We start from the raw sequence: 14,540 nt of genomic DNA, 5'->3' as shown, positions 1-14,540 counted from the left end.
CTTGTCCTCTGCAGGGCGAGACTCAATACTCCAGCCACTCCAGCAGTAACACTCTGTCCAGCAACGCCTCCAGCAGCCACAGCGACGAACGCTGGTTTGACGGAGGAGCTGGAGGAGAGCGAGGAGGTGGGGGTTGCCTCGGCGACCCGGCAGACCCTGACCCCGACCTTCTCAACAAGGGGGGATCTAACGACAGTGGCATCGACGCTTCAACCCACTACAACAACACTCGACACGGAAACAGCCAGCCCCACAAGCCCATGCACTCCTTCACCACCTACAGCGGCATGCAGGAGCTGTCTGTGGGAAGAAGCAGCGGCGGGGGAGAAGCGAGGAGACGAGAGTCTTCGCCAATCATACCGGCCACAGGCAATCAGAACAAAGGATACCGGACGAGGACATTCCCACCTCCTGGCTCCAGTGCTGATAAAATGGATGCTTTCAAACCCAGGTAAGAGACCGACTCACTTATGAGATGCATCTTTTACGGCATGTTTTTATGAAGCTAATATTAAGTTACTGGCGGATTTAGCCAAGATCTGTGCTGGCGTTTATTGTATGGCAACTGTTGAATTACGTTCATAAATCTTGCAGTTTAATGCTGCTCATCTTAATGGAGTAATGCATGTTCTCATTAATAACTTAAGACTTTCAACAAGTTTTGAGGAAACTTTAGTGAATGATGCACCAAGCAGCAATTATGCACCACTTGTTTAAGCAATAATGTGATACATGAAAATGTATCTCTAGAGGGTACATTAAGGATTAGAGCAGCCTAATCCCTGAGAAATATACAGATCATCATGTGATCTCTTCTGCTGGTGGGCTTGTCACTGTCACCCCCACATCATGAATGTATAGAGGCATAAAACACGCAAACATACAGAGGGTTTGACCACTCTGTGTTGGATTAAAACCGTGGTGGTTAAATCCTGAGTGCCAGTGAATCTGATGTTGCAGTCTGTGCCTTGGATGTGTTGGACCATCAACTTTACAGAGATACAGGAAGAATTTACACAGAAGGCTGTAAGACACAGATGATCCATCACAGGTGATGAGCACACATTTGGACATTTTTTGATGACAGCATGTCTTTCTAAACAATTATAAGGTCAGTTTAATAATCTGGACGTTTTAGAATGAATGTGCAAAGACAACAAATACAAAGTGCAGTAAAAGAAACTCGATTTACCCGCTAACATGACGCTTTTAACATTTTTATGTGTGCTGCTTTTGTGCTCTCGTAATGCATTTCCATGTTACGGTGATGTTACATGTCGGCCTCATGATTACTGCATGATGCATGATTATTATTTCTTCCTTCTTAAAGGAATAGTTTGACATTCTGGTAGTTAGTTGAGGAGATCAATACTGTTCTCATATGTGTCCGTTAAATATGAAGCTACAGCCAGCAGATCATTAGCTTAGCATAAAGAGGGGAAACGGGGGGAAAACAGCTGGTTGTCATGTACCAGCATTTCTAAAGCTGACTGATTAAACTGGCAATGGACTTTAACTTATCTTGTGAAGTAAATATTGATTGCACAGTGAACTGGCTGTAGGATAATGACACCATCAGTGTTTTGATTGATTCAGAATAAGCCTCACTTTTACTATGCAGTTCTGTCTGCCAGCGGGTACAATCTCCCGGGAAAATGAAGGCTGATTGGCAATCCAGTCTGGCTGGCACCATTTCTATCTGCTTTTATGTCTCCATTCTCCAGACTAAGGCTGAATCCCATTTCACCCCTTGGCCCTACCCCTCCGTTTTGCGTGTTCACATGGAGGGGTAGGGGTGTCCCAATTCCCATTATGACGGAGGGGTAGGGGTAAGTGGTAGGGCTATGTACCCCTCCAAATGGAGATTTTTCCGAGGCACACTCCAAACGGAGGGGTACGACAGATTTCTCAGAATGCCTTGCAAGACCGGTATTTTCTCCATGAATGAAGTTTTAAAATGTACGAAAACCACTTTATTGTCTATTTTAACGTTGTTTCAATGTGTTGTGGTCATTTTCCTCGTAAAAAAAAACCCGAAAAAAATCGATAGTAGTCAAGGCTTCAGTTACGTGGTTACCGTTGCCAGGCTGAATGCCACTAGCGGTGCTCTGTGGGCAGCCCTGATGATAATCTGCAGTGATAACGTTATCTATAATAACTTTGGCAACCTCGCTGCTGGTATTCGGTTACATTGATAGCGTTGTGGGATACAACATGCAGGAATGTCATACACAAATCGAATGTGACGGTAGCATTAGCTTGTCGCATCTGCCTACGTAAGAGGCAGCGGCGACTACTGATGACGTACGCGATTGTCGAAGGGGTGTCCCAATTCGGAGGGGTTGACTTTCGGCCCTACACCTTGGCACTCCGTTTCAAGGGGCAAGGGACAAGGGGTAGGGCTAAGGGGTAGGGGTAGAAAAGAGAAATGGGATTCACCCTAAGTGAATGAATAAACTCACACTGTTTTCTCCCACTCCACCTTGACACCAACTGCTGCTGTAGTTACTTGTTTGTGTGTCAAACTATGCTATTACTCCATAAAAAAATTATGACAAGTTCACTTTCCCTCTTCAGTCAACATGCATCTGTCTTCTCTCTTATTTCCAAAGAGGTGTTGATCATTTCTTCACTGACGTTTGGAAACAAATGCAATGTTTTTGTGCTTGTGGAAGTTGCCGGGCTCTGAGGAAAACAGACAGCCACCCTCATCTTTGCGAAAGTGGCAGCAACAGTGATACCATTTGGAAACACTGAGGGGGGTGGAGACTGGTCTGTTTCCACTTCAATAGGGATGCACCGATCCGGTACTGATATTGGATATCGGTCCAGCACTGACTCAAATAGCTGAATCGTTACCACCTTATCAGTGTTAGCAGGTCATAGTTTCATGTGGCTAACTGTGTTTAAGATGCCACTTTTTCATGTTTTTTGTTATCTTTAATCACATCGTTGTTGATGCTGATGCACTAATCACATGCACATCTGCGTGTCTTATCCGTCCTCTCAGGGCCTACACACCACAGGGTTACAAAACTCCGACAGCTGAGAAAGCTCGGCCTGTCCGAGCTGCCACGACAACACCCACTTCAGCTCAGTTGAGCTCCATCCCTCTGTCCAGCTCTGCCCCCAAGGCCTTGTATGGAAAGAGCAGACAAACGGCCTGGCAGACCGAAGAGACCTGCCCATCACCTTCAAACGCTACCACAACATCTGGCTCTGACAGCAGCAGCAACAGCAAGAAGTACGTTAGTGACTGAGAGCTTCAGATGATCCCAACAGCTTACGTTCTGTACTGGAACATCAGAAATGTTTAAACATGAGTTTACTGAGTGCATGAAAGACAGCTGATAATTATTATGATATGATCATATACTTATATTCTATAGTAGAAACCAGTGTTTCCCAAACTACCTTTTTGGACTTGTTACCCCCTAAAACACTCATTTTCTAAATAAAGCAGGAATGCCAAAAAATCTTAGAAAAGAAACATCTTTGGTGCTCACACCTTGTGTCTCCAGGCAGGTGGATACCAATTCGAAGAATGTGTTTGGACAACCCCGGCTCCGAGCGTCACTGAGGGATCTGCGCTCTCCACGACGGACGTACAAAAGCACCATCGAAGACGACCTGAAGAAACTGATTATCATGGACAACCCGGGAGAGACACCACAAAGAGATCCAGTGAGGAACACACTTGCACTTCTAAACCGTTTATATCGGGCTTCAGTCAACAGCCCACACAGCTCTGATCCATGTCACTTTTCTTCTCGCAGTCTCCCAGACGAACGCTGCAGCGCACCTTTTCAGATGAGTCACTGTGCAGCGGGCGTAGAGAGGCAAGCTTCGCCAACTCTGAGAACCAGACGACCCCCACTGACGGGCTGTTCACCTGCACGCTGCCCACACGCCGACATGCCATCTCCAACCACATTCAGGGCAAGAAGGGTGAGTTTAAGATGTAACCACTGCAGATATTTTGTTTTCAGGCAGGTGGACAAAACAGTGCATCCCCGCTCTGATTGAAGCTATTTGTTGCATTCATAACTTCTGCAGCCTTGTAATGCATTTGTTTAGTTGGTTTGTTTTCTCACTGCAGCTGTTGTCCTCTCCTGTCCCTCAGTGCCTCTGTCTGCTTCGGAGCTGTCTCTCACAGAAGTTCGAGACAAGGTCCCCCCCCTGAGGAGGCTCGATCCAGGACTGATGCCTCTTCCTGACACAGCCTGTGGACTAGAGTGGTCCAGCCTGGTCAACGCCGCTAAAGCCTATGAAGGTGAGGATGGAAACACTTCAGGATTAGGTTTGTTCAACTTAGTGTGGGAGTCTAAATGTGGGGTTTTGTGGATTTTTCTGTTACGTTTTTGACCAAACATTCTTGAAGTAGCACCTGCGCTCTGGCAGGGTGGTGTTGGGTTGGATATGTGATGTTTGGATGTTTGGATTCTGTTGAAATTTTTTGAAAGTCATGCAAGTTAAAGCATTCACAACTACTTATATTAACTACCTTCTTATCAGATTTATATATGGTTTTACTGCTCAGTTTAATGCTAAACAAATCTTAAACTCCCAAAAATATCACTGATCTGTTTTAACAAAGATTTTGCAACATTTAATAACAAAAGCTGGCTTTATTAAGTATAATTAACCAGCATAAAATCTTAAATCCCTAGTGGATTTGAAACATATTGTCTGCATATTGGGGGTGGATCGGTTTTACCGTGTCTTGGCTCTCCTGTGTCATGCGACACTCCTGGGAAAGAAACAGGAGGTGTGCGTTCATCTCTGCCTCATACACGGTCACCTGCTCTGCTTCCCAGCCACTGTTTCTTTTCTGGGTCTCTCTCCTGTCCCTTGTGTTCCCTGCAAACACAAAGACGATCATGGCGGAGACAAACAGACTAGACTCCAGCCAACACTTGATCCATAACCTTACCTGCTGCCAGGGCCCCCTGTGCTGAGGCGTGATTGTGTCCCCTATCCCAAGGGACACTTGGGTAAAAAGACTCATTCACGCAGGTTTTAGAAAGTACGATTATGTGTCTCCATTGCAGCACAAAGAGCAGTTTCCCTCTTCTCACTGACGGAGCCGCAGGTTGGAGTTCCAGACATGAGACCAGTGGTCAGTCCAGTCCAGTTTCACACTCCTCAGACACCTCGGACCACACCGACCTTCAGTGGGTAGGTCAACCTCGCTGTTACACAAACAAAACAAACGGTATTTGTTGCAAATGAGTGCAGGCAGAGCACCACAGGAACGCAACTCCTCTGAATATTTTTGTTTTGTTGTCTTCTGGCCTGCAGCCGTGTTGTTAGCTTTGTCACTGCTGCCACCTTGTGGTAATTTGCAGAACTGCCACCAAATCCCTTGATTGTTTACTCCTCTGTGTATTCTGTGTAGTAAACATTTGGTTTAGTTGTAGTCCTGTTTCTGTGTTGCCAGAAGGGGTGTGTATTTTTTCTACCAGTGAGCAGATCAAGAGTACAATATTACTAATACTGAAGAGCTTCAGTTCCAGCCGTCTTACACATGAATGAACATGCACGCACAAGCACCTCCCTAACCACTGACATAACCTGTCCAGCAGTGAGTGTGTTTTTGTCTTAAGTAACGTGTGCTGTGTTTGTTTACAGTGACGAGGTGCCCAACGATCTGTCTGGTCGGCTGTACCAGCTGGAAGTGATGTTAAAACAGCTGAACACCGATCTGGAGAGAGTGAGAATCATTTGTTTTTCACATTTTGTCTTTATCAAACGTCTTGGGCCACATTTTAGTCCAGAACATGATAGTAATGTTACATGCACCCACTAGTACCCACTTTATACTTTTTGGTGTCTCACATTAACACACACCTTCTTTTGTGTGTGTTCAAGCTACTCAACAGATCCCCTTTTCTATTTTGATGTTACTGTTTAAAAGAATAATTTGACAACAAAATCTCCCTACCCCCACCTCTAATGGTCTCTAATCAGCACTTAAAATCCTATTTGTTGTGGTGTTATGTTTCCTGTCTTTTTTCTGTGCTAAGCTAAGCTAGTAGGCTCCAAACTTCACAGCTTCATATTTAGTGGACAGGTATGAGAGTGCAATCAGTCTTCTCATTTAAGTCTCTGCAAGAAAGCGCACAAGTGTGTTTTCCAAAAAGTCAAACCATCTGTTGTCCAGTTAACTGAAAAATCATCATTTCCCTTCTTCTCTCCCACCAGGAGAAGCAGGATAAAGTCGTACTTCTTGCAGAGATGGCCAACCTGAGAGAGAATAACCAGCGCTTGCAGGAGGAGAGCATGACCGCCAGTGAGCAGCTGCGCAAGTTCAGCAGGCTTTTCACAAACCTCGACAAGACGGAGAGTGACCACGAGGCTCGCTCCTTAACGCACGAAACCGACTCAAAGAGGGAGTGACACCAGCAGAGAAAGAAGAGAGCGGGATTCAGGCCTCAGAGGGAGGGCGACTGTGAGAGAAATACAGTTTCAGCACCCATAATTCCTTGCACACACAGGGGCGGCAGAGGTCACCATCGTGTCCCCTCACTCAGCTTCCACTGGACTGCCTTAAACCGTAGAGAAAAAGACGATCTTGATTTTTAAAATGCAACACTCTCAGAAAGTCTCACCAAGCCTGTGCACAGACAGAGCGGAGACCCTCCCTCTCTATTCTCTGAGCCTGTCTATTTTTATAAACTGAAGTCGAAACGTCTTATATACTTGTCTTATATATAAATACATACGCTACTATGCCAGAGGAGCGAGTAGGAGAGGAGAACCTGACTGTTTTAGAGAACACTACATCACCTGGAGAGGCCTAATACTGTTCCTGCAGCGAATCAGCCAAAAAAAAAGACTCATTCCAGACTGCATCTCCCAGAATGCACTAGGAGTAATGGAGGCTCTACAGACAAGGCACTGTAGATAGAGACCTGTGTGGTACAATTCTCATGTATCAATATTATCTATATTGTACTGATACTGTATAACAGTTGTACTAAAGAGGTGTGTGTGTATGTGAGTGTGTGTAACTGATGGTACAGTGAATACTCAGAAGCATTATAGCACAATGTTTGTGCTGAAGGCAAGATGCATTTTATTACCCTTCGGTGTGAGTGTGTGAGAAAGAGGCTGAACGTGGTGGTCAGTTATTGGGCGTGCTGAACAAACTAGTTTACTGTAATATGAAACTTGGGGGCCACAACAGTTTTCTTTCCTCCGTTTATATGGACGAACCGTGGCCCTTCGATGTGAAACAAGCCATCAGCGTGTTGAGCGAGTGTAAATGTCTCAAGGCTCAGTGATATAATAGTATCATATCTCTAATGTAGTGCAGTGTTTTCCATTTATTTTTACACTGTTTCCAGCAGTGCCGTATCATCTCAGATCTAAATGTACTGGATAATTATTTTAACCTCGAGACGTTATCACAGTACTTATTTGAAATGGTCTTTTCTTCTTATATTTAAAGCAGTAGTTTGACATTTTGAGAAATTGTCGTGAGAGATTTGACACCACCCTCACGTCTTTTCACTCACTGTCAAGCTACAGCCAGCTAACACTTGTTAGCTTAGCACGAAGACTGGAGACATAACCTGGCGCTCAGACCAGTGGTACAAATGTCGCCTACCAACACCCCTAAAGCTCACTAATTAACAGTTAATATCTTATTTGTTAAACGTTTACAAAAAGCTAAGTCTTAAAGAGGACAGAACGCAATTTTTGAATATTTTGAAGCTAAGAGCGCAGTAACTTCTGGGAGTCTTCGCTGGTTGCCTGGGTTGATATGCGCCACCAAAACTATGGTGTCCTTATAGCATTTATATGTATTAAAAAAAGATAAGACATTAATAATTAGTGAGCTTTAGAGGTGTTTGTAGGTGGATTTTGTAAACATTACCTTTGGACAGAGCCAAGATAGCGGTTTCCCCTTGTTTCCAGTCTCAATGCTAAGCTAACCATCCGTTGGCTGTAGCTTCACATCCTCTCACCCGACTCTCCTCCTGAACATGAGTAGTCATTTCCAAAATGCCACCCTGCTCTTCTAATCGCGTCTTTGCGTACTAATGAAACCGAAGCTGTCACCAGTAATGTGTGTTTATAGAGAAAGCATTAACTGTACATGAAACTCACTCGACAACACTGAAGCTCCTTCATGTCAGATCCAGTCTGTGTGTATGAGAGGATTTGTCCTCGTGTTCTGTGATACCCAAATGAACACAAAAGACACTATTTATACTGCTAGCTTGCTTAATGATATTGTCTACTATATCTATTTTTCATACAGAAATAATGCGTCTGTCTGTGTTTTTTGGATGCTGGTACTGAACGGACAGTACATCCCTGACTCTTATCTTCCTGTGTCAGTAGATATCGCTGATAAAATTGTACTAAATCAACATCTGTAGAACAACTACTTCTTCCCTGGTCGGACTGGAACTGTTGAATTTTCAATCCCAACTCACTCAGGTTCCTCGAGATGCTGTTAATGACACTAAACCACCAGTTAGGGGGGTGGGCGATGTGATGCACTGTAGCCTGAGACAATATCAACTTGTCCACCATCAGTTTTCCATACTGTTTATAGACACTAGTTTCCCTTTAAATACCTCTGGGTGTTTTAGGTCACTAAGCAAAGTTAAGAATCAACTAGAAGGTCTGCTTCATGGCAATATTGGGTTTTTATGATTCTTGATTTATAAATATTCAATTCGCTGGATTGGATTGATTTTCCATTAAGTTGACGATCTTGTTATAAAATGACATATCACCCACACCTACTATTTAAACTACTTTCGCTGTCACAAGAGGGAGCAGGTGTCGTGGTCTGACTGAGCAGGACAGAAAACTGCTATTTCTGCTTGCTCCTCCTCAGCCCGTCATCGCAAGAGGCTGCATCTGCTCCCATGCCACCTCCTCCTTTACTCCTCTGCAGCCACTTCTGCAGTTTCAAGTGAGGCTGAAACTTTGATACGAGTAACATTTGTATTTAAGCTTATTTGGACCTTTTCGTTTGGGTTAAGAAATGCTACCTTTACCAGTCACCGTAAACAAAGTCAGGCGATAATGGGGGGTTCATGTTTTCTTCTGGTTTCATGTTGGGACATTTTTAGTTCAGCCTCAGTGACACACTCCTGTTAATCCTCCTTTAGGAAATCCATCATGCAGCTTCGCAGGTGTAGCTGTGACTTTAGTATCTGCAAGTCTCATTAGTTTGCTTATGTAAAAGGGGCAATGTTTCTTTCTTTTTATATACATTTTGCTCATTTTATGTATAATTGTAAGCTATTTATAGCATACACAAGGATCCCTGTTGAACAAATTAATAATGCATTATGGTTAATGGTAATATTGTATAACTAGGTTTGTTTTTTAGATGTTAAATATTTTGATAATTTATTTTTTAACACATTCCCACTGTTGCAGACAGTAGTGAAGATGAGAGGGTACTGTGTTTTATTTGTGTATGCTGTTTTACTTCTGATCTGTGTACAAAACTGATTCCTCATTGTTTTCTATTTTCTGCCGTCATCTTTCCTCTGTGCATTGGTGCTTTCTGCATGTGGCAGGGGTACGAGATGCACAGACGATGTCTTCTTTGGGTTGTAATAATAACTTGTACATTTAAAAGTGTAAATTATGTTTTCATTATTTTATAAAAAATATATTAAAAGTAAGAATCGGAACATTGTCTGATTTTTATTTTTGAAATCCCTCTGAAGTGACAAAAGTGGCAGTAAACTGGAACTACAACGTTTTAAATCAATGTGGTTGACATCTTACACGCAGACGATTGCATGTAAACCATGTAAACTTGCATGTAAAACCTTTTATTTTCTATTACAAAGCGATTCCATTCCAAACAAAATACATTTTGTTGTAAGTACTTGCATTGACATAAGTGAGAAGACAGAACACTTATTTTTAATAAAATTAATTCTATACATTGTGACAGTGCACTCAAGAGGTTTTTGTATATATGACACACTATTAACGCCAAGCACCTCAACTAAAGCTTTGAAATGAAGCTTTCCGTGGTAAGACAGTATTTAGAGAGTGGACAGACGACATGTTTACGACCCACACATGAGGCACTCGTCTCGGTTCTCCAGAGAACACACCATGGCGGCCATGTTGCGCTCTTTGATCTCCTCCTCTGAGGCCTTGACTGGCTCCTGCGCCTCCTTCAGCTTCTCCTTGTTCAGGGTGAACTGGATGGGGTTAGCAGCAGGCTTTGTCCTCAGGTAGTACATTCCTGTCTTCAGACCCTGTGTGGAGAGGGAGAAGTGAATTTAACGCCATGTTTACAGTCATCAGCTCTCATTCATTCTGGTTCATCCTCTGCTTCTCACTTACTTGTTTCCAGCCAAAGAAGTGCATGCTGGTCAGTTTGCCGTAGTTTGGCTCTGCGATGTGGATGTTCAGGGACTGGCTCTGGTCAATGAAGGCCCCGCGGTCGGCGGCCATCTTCAGAACGGTCTTCTGGGAGATTTCCCACACTGTTTTATACAGCTGCTTCAGATCGTCTGGAATTCCTTCAATGTCCTGTTGAAACAAACAAAAAAAAGTCCAGAAATGTCAGAAGGACTTTATTTACTGCGAAAATCAGAATACAAGAACTGACCAACAGGTCAAAACTCAACGGCTCCATCTTTTACAGTCATATGCAGTTAGATTACCTGAATGGACCCGTTGTGAGCGATCAGCTGATTCTTCATCTCCTCACTCCACAGCCCCCTCTCCGTCAGGTCTTTGAGCAGATGGGGATTCACAATCTGAAACTCTCCAGAAAGGACCCTGCGGGTGTAGATGTTGCTGGTGTAGGCTTCGATAGACTCGTTGTTGCCCAGGATCTGGGCGGTGGAGGCTGTGGGCATCGGGGCCAGCAGCAGGCTGTTCCTCACGCCGTGTTTGGCGATCTTCTCTTTCAGCAGCTTCCAGTCCAGCAGGTCGGTTGGCGTCTTCTCCCACATGTTGTACTGCAGGATGCCCTTGCTGACCGGAGAGCCTTCGTACGTCTCATAGGGGCCGAGCTCAGCGGCCAGCTCGCAGCTCGCCTCCAGGGCAGCGTAGTAGATGGTCTCAAAGATGTGAATGTTCAGCAGCTGAGCCTCGGGGCTTTCAAACGGATAACGCATGAGGATGAAGGCGTCTGCCAAACCCTGGACACCGATTCCTATCGGCCTGTGGCGCTTGTTGGACTTTTCTGCTTCAGGCACTGGATAGTAGTTAATGTCGATGATCTTGTTCAAGTTTTTGACGATTACTTTGGTCACGGATGCTAGTTTTTTAAAGTCAAAAGTCCGCTCCGGGGTGACGTACATGTTGAGCGCGATGGAGGCCAAATTACAGACGGCTACCTCATCGTCGCTGGTGTATTCCACGATTTCTGTGCAGAGGTTGCTGCTTTTGATGGTGCCCAGATTCTGCTGGTTGCTCTTCCTGTTGCAGGCATCTTTGTACAGCATGTATGGTGTACCAGTTTCTGTCTGGGACTCAATGATGGCGTGCCACAGCTGCTGAGCCTTGACCACACGCTTGACCCTCCCCTCCTTCTCATACGTGGTGTAGAGCTTCTCAAACTCCTCCCCCCAGCACTCGTCCAGTCCGGGACACTCATTTGGACACATCAGAGACCAGTCTTGGTTGCTCTCCACTCTCTTCATGAAGAGGTCGGGGATCCACAGGGCGTAGAAAAGGTCTCTGGCCCTCTGCTCCTCCTTTCCTGTGTTCTTCTTCAGCTCCAGGAAGTCAAACACATCAAAGTGCCAGGGCTCCAGGTACATGGCAAAGGCTCCAGGTCTCTTGTTGCCACCCTGGTCCACATAGCGTGCCGTGTTGTTGTATACTCTCAGCATGGGGACCAGCCCGTTGGAGTTGCCATTGGTGCCGGCGATGTAGCTCCCCGTTGATCTGATGCAGCTGACCGCCACGCCAATTCCTCCAGCTGACTTGGAGATGAGGGCGCACTGCTTCAGCGTGTCATAAATGCCTTCGATGCTGTCGTCTTTCATGGCGAGCAGGAAGCAGCTGGACAACTGTGGCCTGTTGGTCCCTGCGTTGAAGAGCGTAGGGGAGGCGTGGGTGAACCACTTCTCCGACAGCAGGTTGTAGGTCTCGATGGCCGCGTCAATATCTGTGTTGTGAATTCCCACAGATACCCTCATGAGCATGTGCTGCGGCCGCTCGGCCACTTTGCCGTTGATCTTCAACAGGTAGGACCGTTCCAGAGTCTTGAAGCCAAAGAAGTTGTAGGAGAAATCACGATCGTAAATTATGGCAGAGTTGAGGCGGTCTTTGTTCTCGAGAACAATGTCGAGCGTCTCCTTGGAGATCATGGGAGAGTGGCGTTTATTTAAGGGGTTGATGTAGGTGTACAGATCCTCCATCACTTCACTGAACACTTTCTTTGTCTCTTTGTGCAGGTTTGAGACAGCGATGCGTGCAGCAAGGATTGCATAGTCGGGGTGTTTGGTAGTGAGAGTGGCCGCGATCTCTGCAGCCAGCGTGTCGAGCTCCACGGTGGTGACGCCGCTGTACAAACCCTGGATCACCTTCATGGTAATCTGGGCTGGATCCACGAAGTCAGAGTTCAGTCCGTAGCACAGCTTCTGGATGCGAGAGGTGATTTTATCGAACATGACGCGCTCTTGGCGTCCATCTGAAACATAAGCAAACAAGAACACTTTATTAAATCAATCAACACTTCCCAAAGCTTCAGTCAGCAAAATCACACCATCGATTAACAGTAAAGGTGAAGCCACTCACTGCCTCAATAAGTAATCATGACAAACCGATTCATGTCCAAGCCTGGACTCCTCTGTAAGCCTCCTTCAGGAACATTTTACCGGAAACGAATGCATCTGATGCTAAACCATCATTTTATATTAATATTAACAAAAACATCCTCACACATGACTATTTCTTGTCATTTCATCATGTTTAATTAAATTATCTTTTTGCATCAACTGGCTTCCTCTTCCTTCTCATTTTATCCTCATCTACATTTGCCCTTTAACCTTTTCTTTTTGTGACTGAGCCTCTCGTCCACACATACTTCTGTTAAACTTCAGTCTACATTTGATAAAATAATCCACAATAGTTGATCCGAATAATAACAAAAACATGGTTTTAACACTGTGTGACCCCTCCTGGTATTTAACTGTTTCTTCAGGGTGTCATCCTTGGTTTTGGGAAACACTAATCATCGTTTTTCACCACTTTCCTACATTTAAACTACCCAACAACTAATCGATTAATCAAGAAAATAATGGACAGATTGAAAATAGTTAGATGCAGCCCTTGTGACTGTATGCCTTACTGTCTTAATTATTTGTTTGTTTCTGTTGAACTAGGTTCAAATAATTGAGTTTTGAGGAAAACTACTGTGCAGTAATTTTAGTGAAATGCATTTTGTTCCGGTATTGATCCAACCTGATCGAGATGATTAACATGTCTTCAACCAAAGCCTCTCTGAGGACAGACATTTATACCTTTGGCGCCAACTATGACAAAGACTTATGGCTGAATTCATAACCACCAACTTCAATAAAAGCCTTCAGCTGAGGGGCTTAGAAATTACATTTTAATCGGTCAATGTTCATTTGCATAACCAGCTGATCACTGATCTTGAACTTTCAAAAAACGACATGTTTGTTACCCTAAAGCTAATTGGCTCAATAAAACGCTGACAGCCTGCTTCAGGAAACCAGCTAAAGTAAGTTAAGGGGCTACTAGCTAGCTAACATTAGCTATGTTAGCTAACCGCTCCCTGATGCTACACCGACTCCAGCATGGCGAGAGCTTCGATTGTGTGATATGACACCTAATAAGAGAGGCTGAGGAAGTAAATGAGTCGTTGTCATCTCATAATAGCTGGTTCATCAGCACCAGTGACAGTGATAGCAATGAAGCTAACACAGGCCCTTTACACTGCTGCCTAACAGCAGAAAGTTAGCTCACCTCGCTTTATCACATGCATCCTGGCAAAGGGTGATGTTACTCGTTTCCGGAGAAAACAGCAGCTGTCCAGCTACAAGTTCAACTTCTCCTCGGTGTCAAAATGTGATGCCAAACAGGAACTCAGTCCAGACTCTAAGGAGAGACCGCGAATAACTCCCTGAAACCCCGCGAACGGTGCATTTGTACGGAAGGCGTAACCAATGTGGGCAGAGACGGACGGGTGTTTTGACCAATCAGCAGCGAGAGAACGCGGGACTCCATGTTTGAGGACTAATCAGAGCCGTTTAAAATACCAGTTTCCTTTTCCGTTCGTCTTCCTGGTCAAAATCTGGCGGGACAGAAAGGTAGGTTACAAAACACGGCTGTTTTGTTCAGAGCTGATGTAACATTACCAGTTGTCTTTTACACAAGACTCAGGAGTGTGTTTAGTCTGTGTTCTTACTCATTTTTCTGTTGTGCTTCGCTTATTTCGGGATATTTTTTACACATGCACTCCCAGGAAAAGCATCAAATCAAACATGTATGCAAACTAATGCAAGTCAGAGAATAAAGAGGAGAATGATACAGTTATTTGGATGAGTGTGAAAAGGAAAAGG

At 44.5% G+C, this 14,540-nt stretch overlaps 3 protein-coding genes across 3 annotated transcripts in view; 1 reads left to right on the top strand and 2 right to left on the bottom strand.

Moving 5' to 3' along the window:
• The window catches only part of sipa1l3 (signal-induced proliferation-associated 1 like 3), a 71,151-nt gene extending 61,483 nt beyond the window's left edge, over positions 1 to 9,668 (top strand). Inside the window, exons 17-24 of the mRNA XM_070969839.1 lie at positions 15 to 451; positions 3,011 to 3,244; positions 3,522 to 3,684; positions 3,777 to 3,948; positions 4,124 to 4,273; positions 5,052 to 5,178; positions 5,632 to 5,713; positions 6,205 to 9,668. Of these exons, the coding sequence (XP_070825940.1) occupies positions 15 to 451; positions 3,011 to 3,244; positions 3,522 to 3,684; positions 3,777 to 3,948; positions 4,124 to 4,273; positions 5,052 to 5,178; positions 5,632 to 5,713; positions 6,205 to 6,399 (1,560 nt within the window). The 3' untranslated portion in view covers positions 6,400 to 9,668. The remainder of the gene's footprint in view (positions 1 to 14; positions 452 to 3,010; positions 3,245 to 3,521; positions 3,685 to 3,776; positions 3,949 to 4,123; positions 4,274 to 5,051; positions 5,179 to 5,631; positions 5,714 to 6,204) is intronic.
• The window catches only part of ppp1r37 (protein phosphatase 1, regulatory subunit 37), a 303,049-nt gene that overhangs the window by 176,909 nt on the left and 111,600 nt on the right, over positions 1 to 14,540 (bottom strand). The gene's annotated exons all lie outside the window — the stretch shown is intronic.
• Positions 9,793 to 14,143, bottom strand: LOC139336011 (ribonucleoside-diphosphate reductase large subunit). Its single transcript, XM_070969840.1, has 4 exons — positions 13,945 to 14,143; positions 10,662 to 12,643; positions 10,339 to 10,527; positions 9,793 to 10,250 (listed from the first exon to the last, which is right to left on the bottom strand). Exons 1-4 carry the CDS (start codon positions 13,961 to 13,963, stop codon positions 10,056 to 10,058), a joined length of 2,385 nt encoding a protein of 794 aa, XP_070825941.1. The 5' UTR covers positions 13,964 to 14,143; the 3' UTR covers positions 9,793 to 10,055.

This window comes from Chaetodon trifascialis, chromosome 9, assembly GCF_039877785.1.
Source record: "Chaetodon trifascialis isolate fChaTrf1 chromosome 9, fChaTrf1.hap1, whole genome shotgun sequence".
Classification (NCBI taxonomy): Eukaryota; Metazoa; Chordata; class Actinopteri; order Chaetodontiformes; family Chaetodontidae; genus Chaetodon; species Chaetodon trifascialis.
Note: the sequence above shows the minus strand (reverse complement) of the source record. Positions and strands in the feature narration are given on the sequence as shown.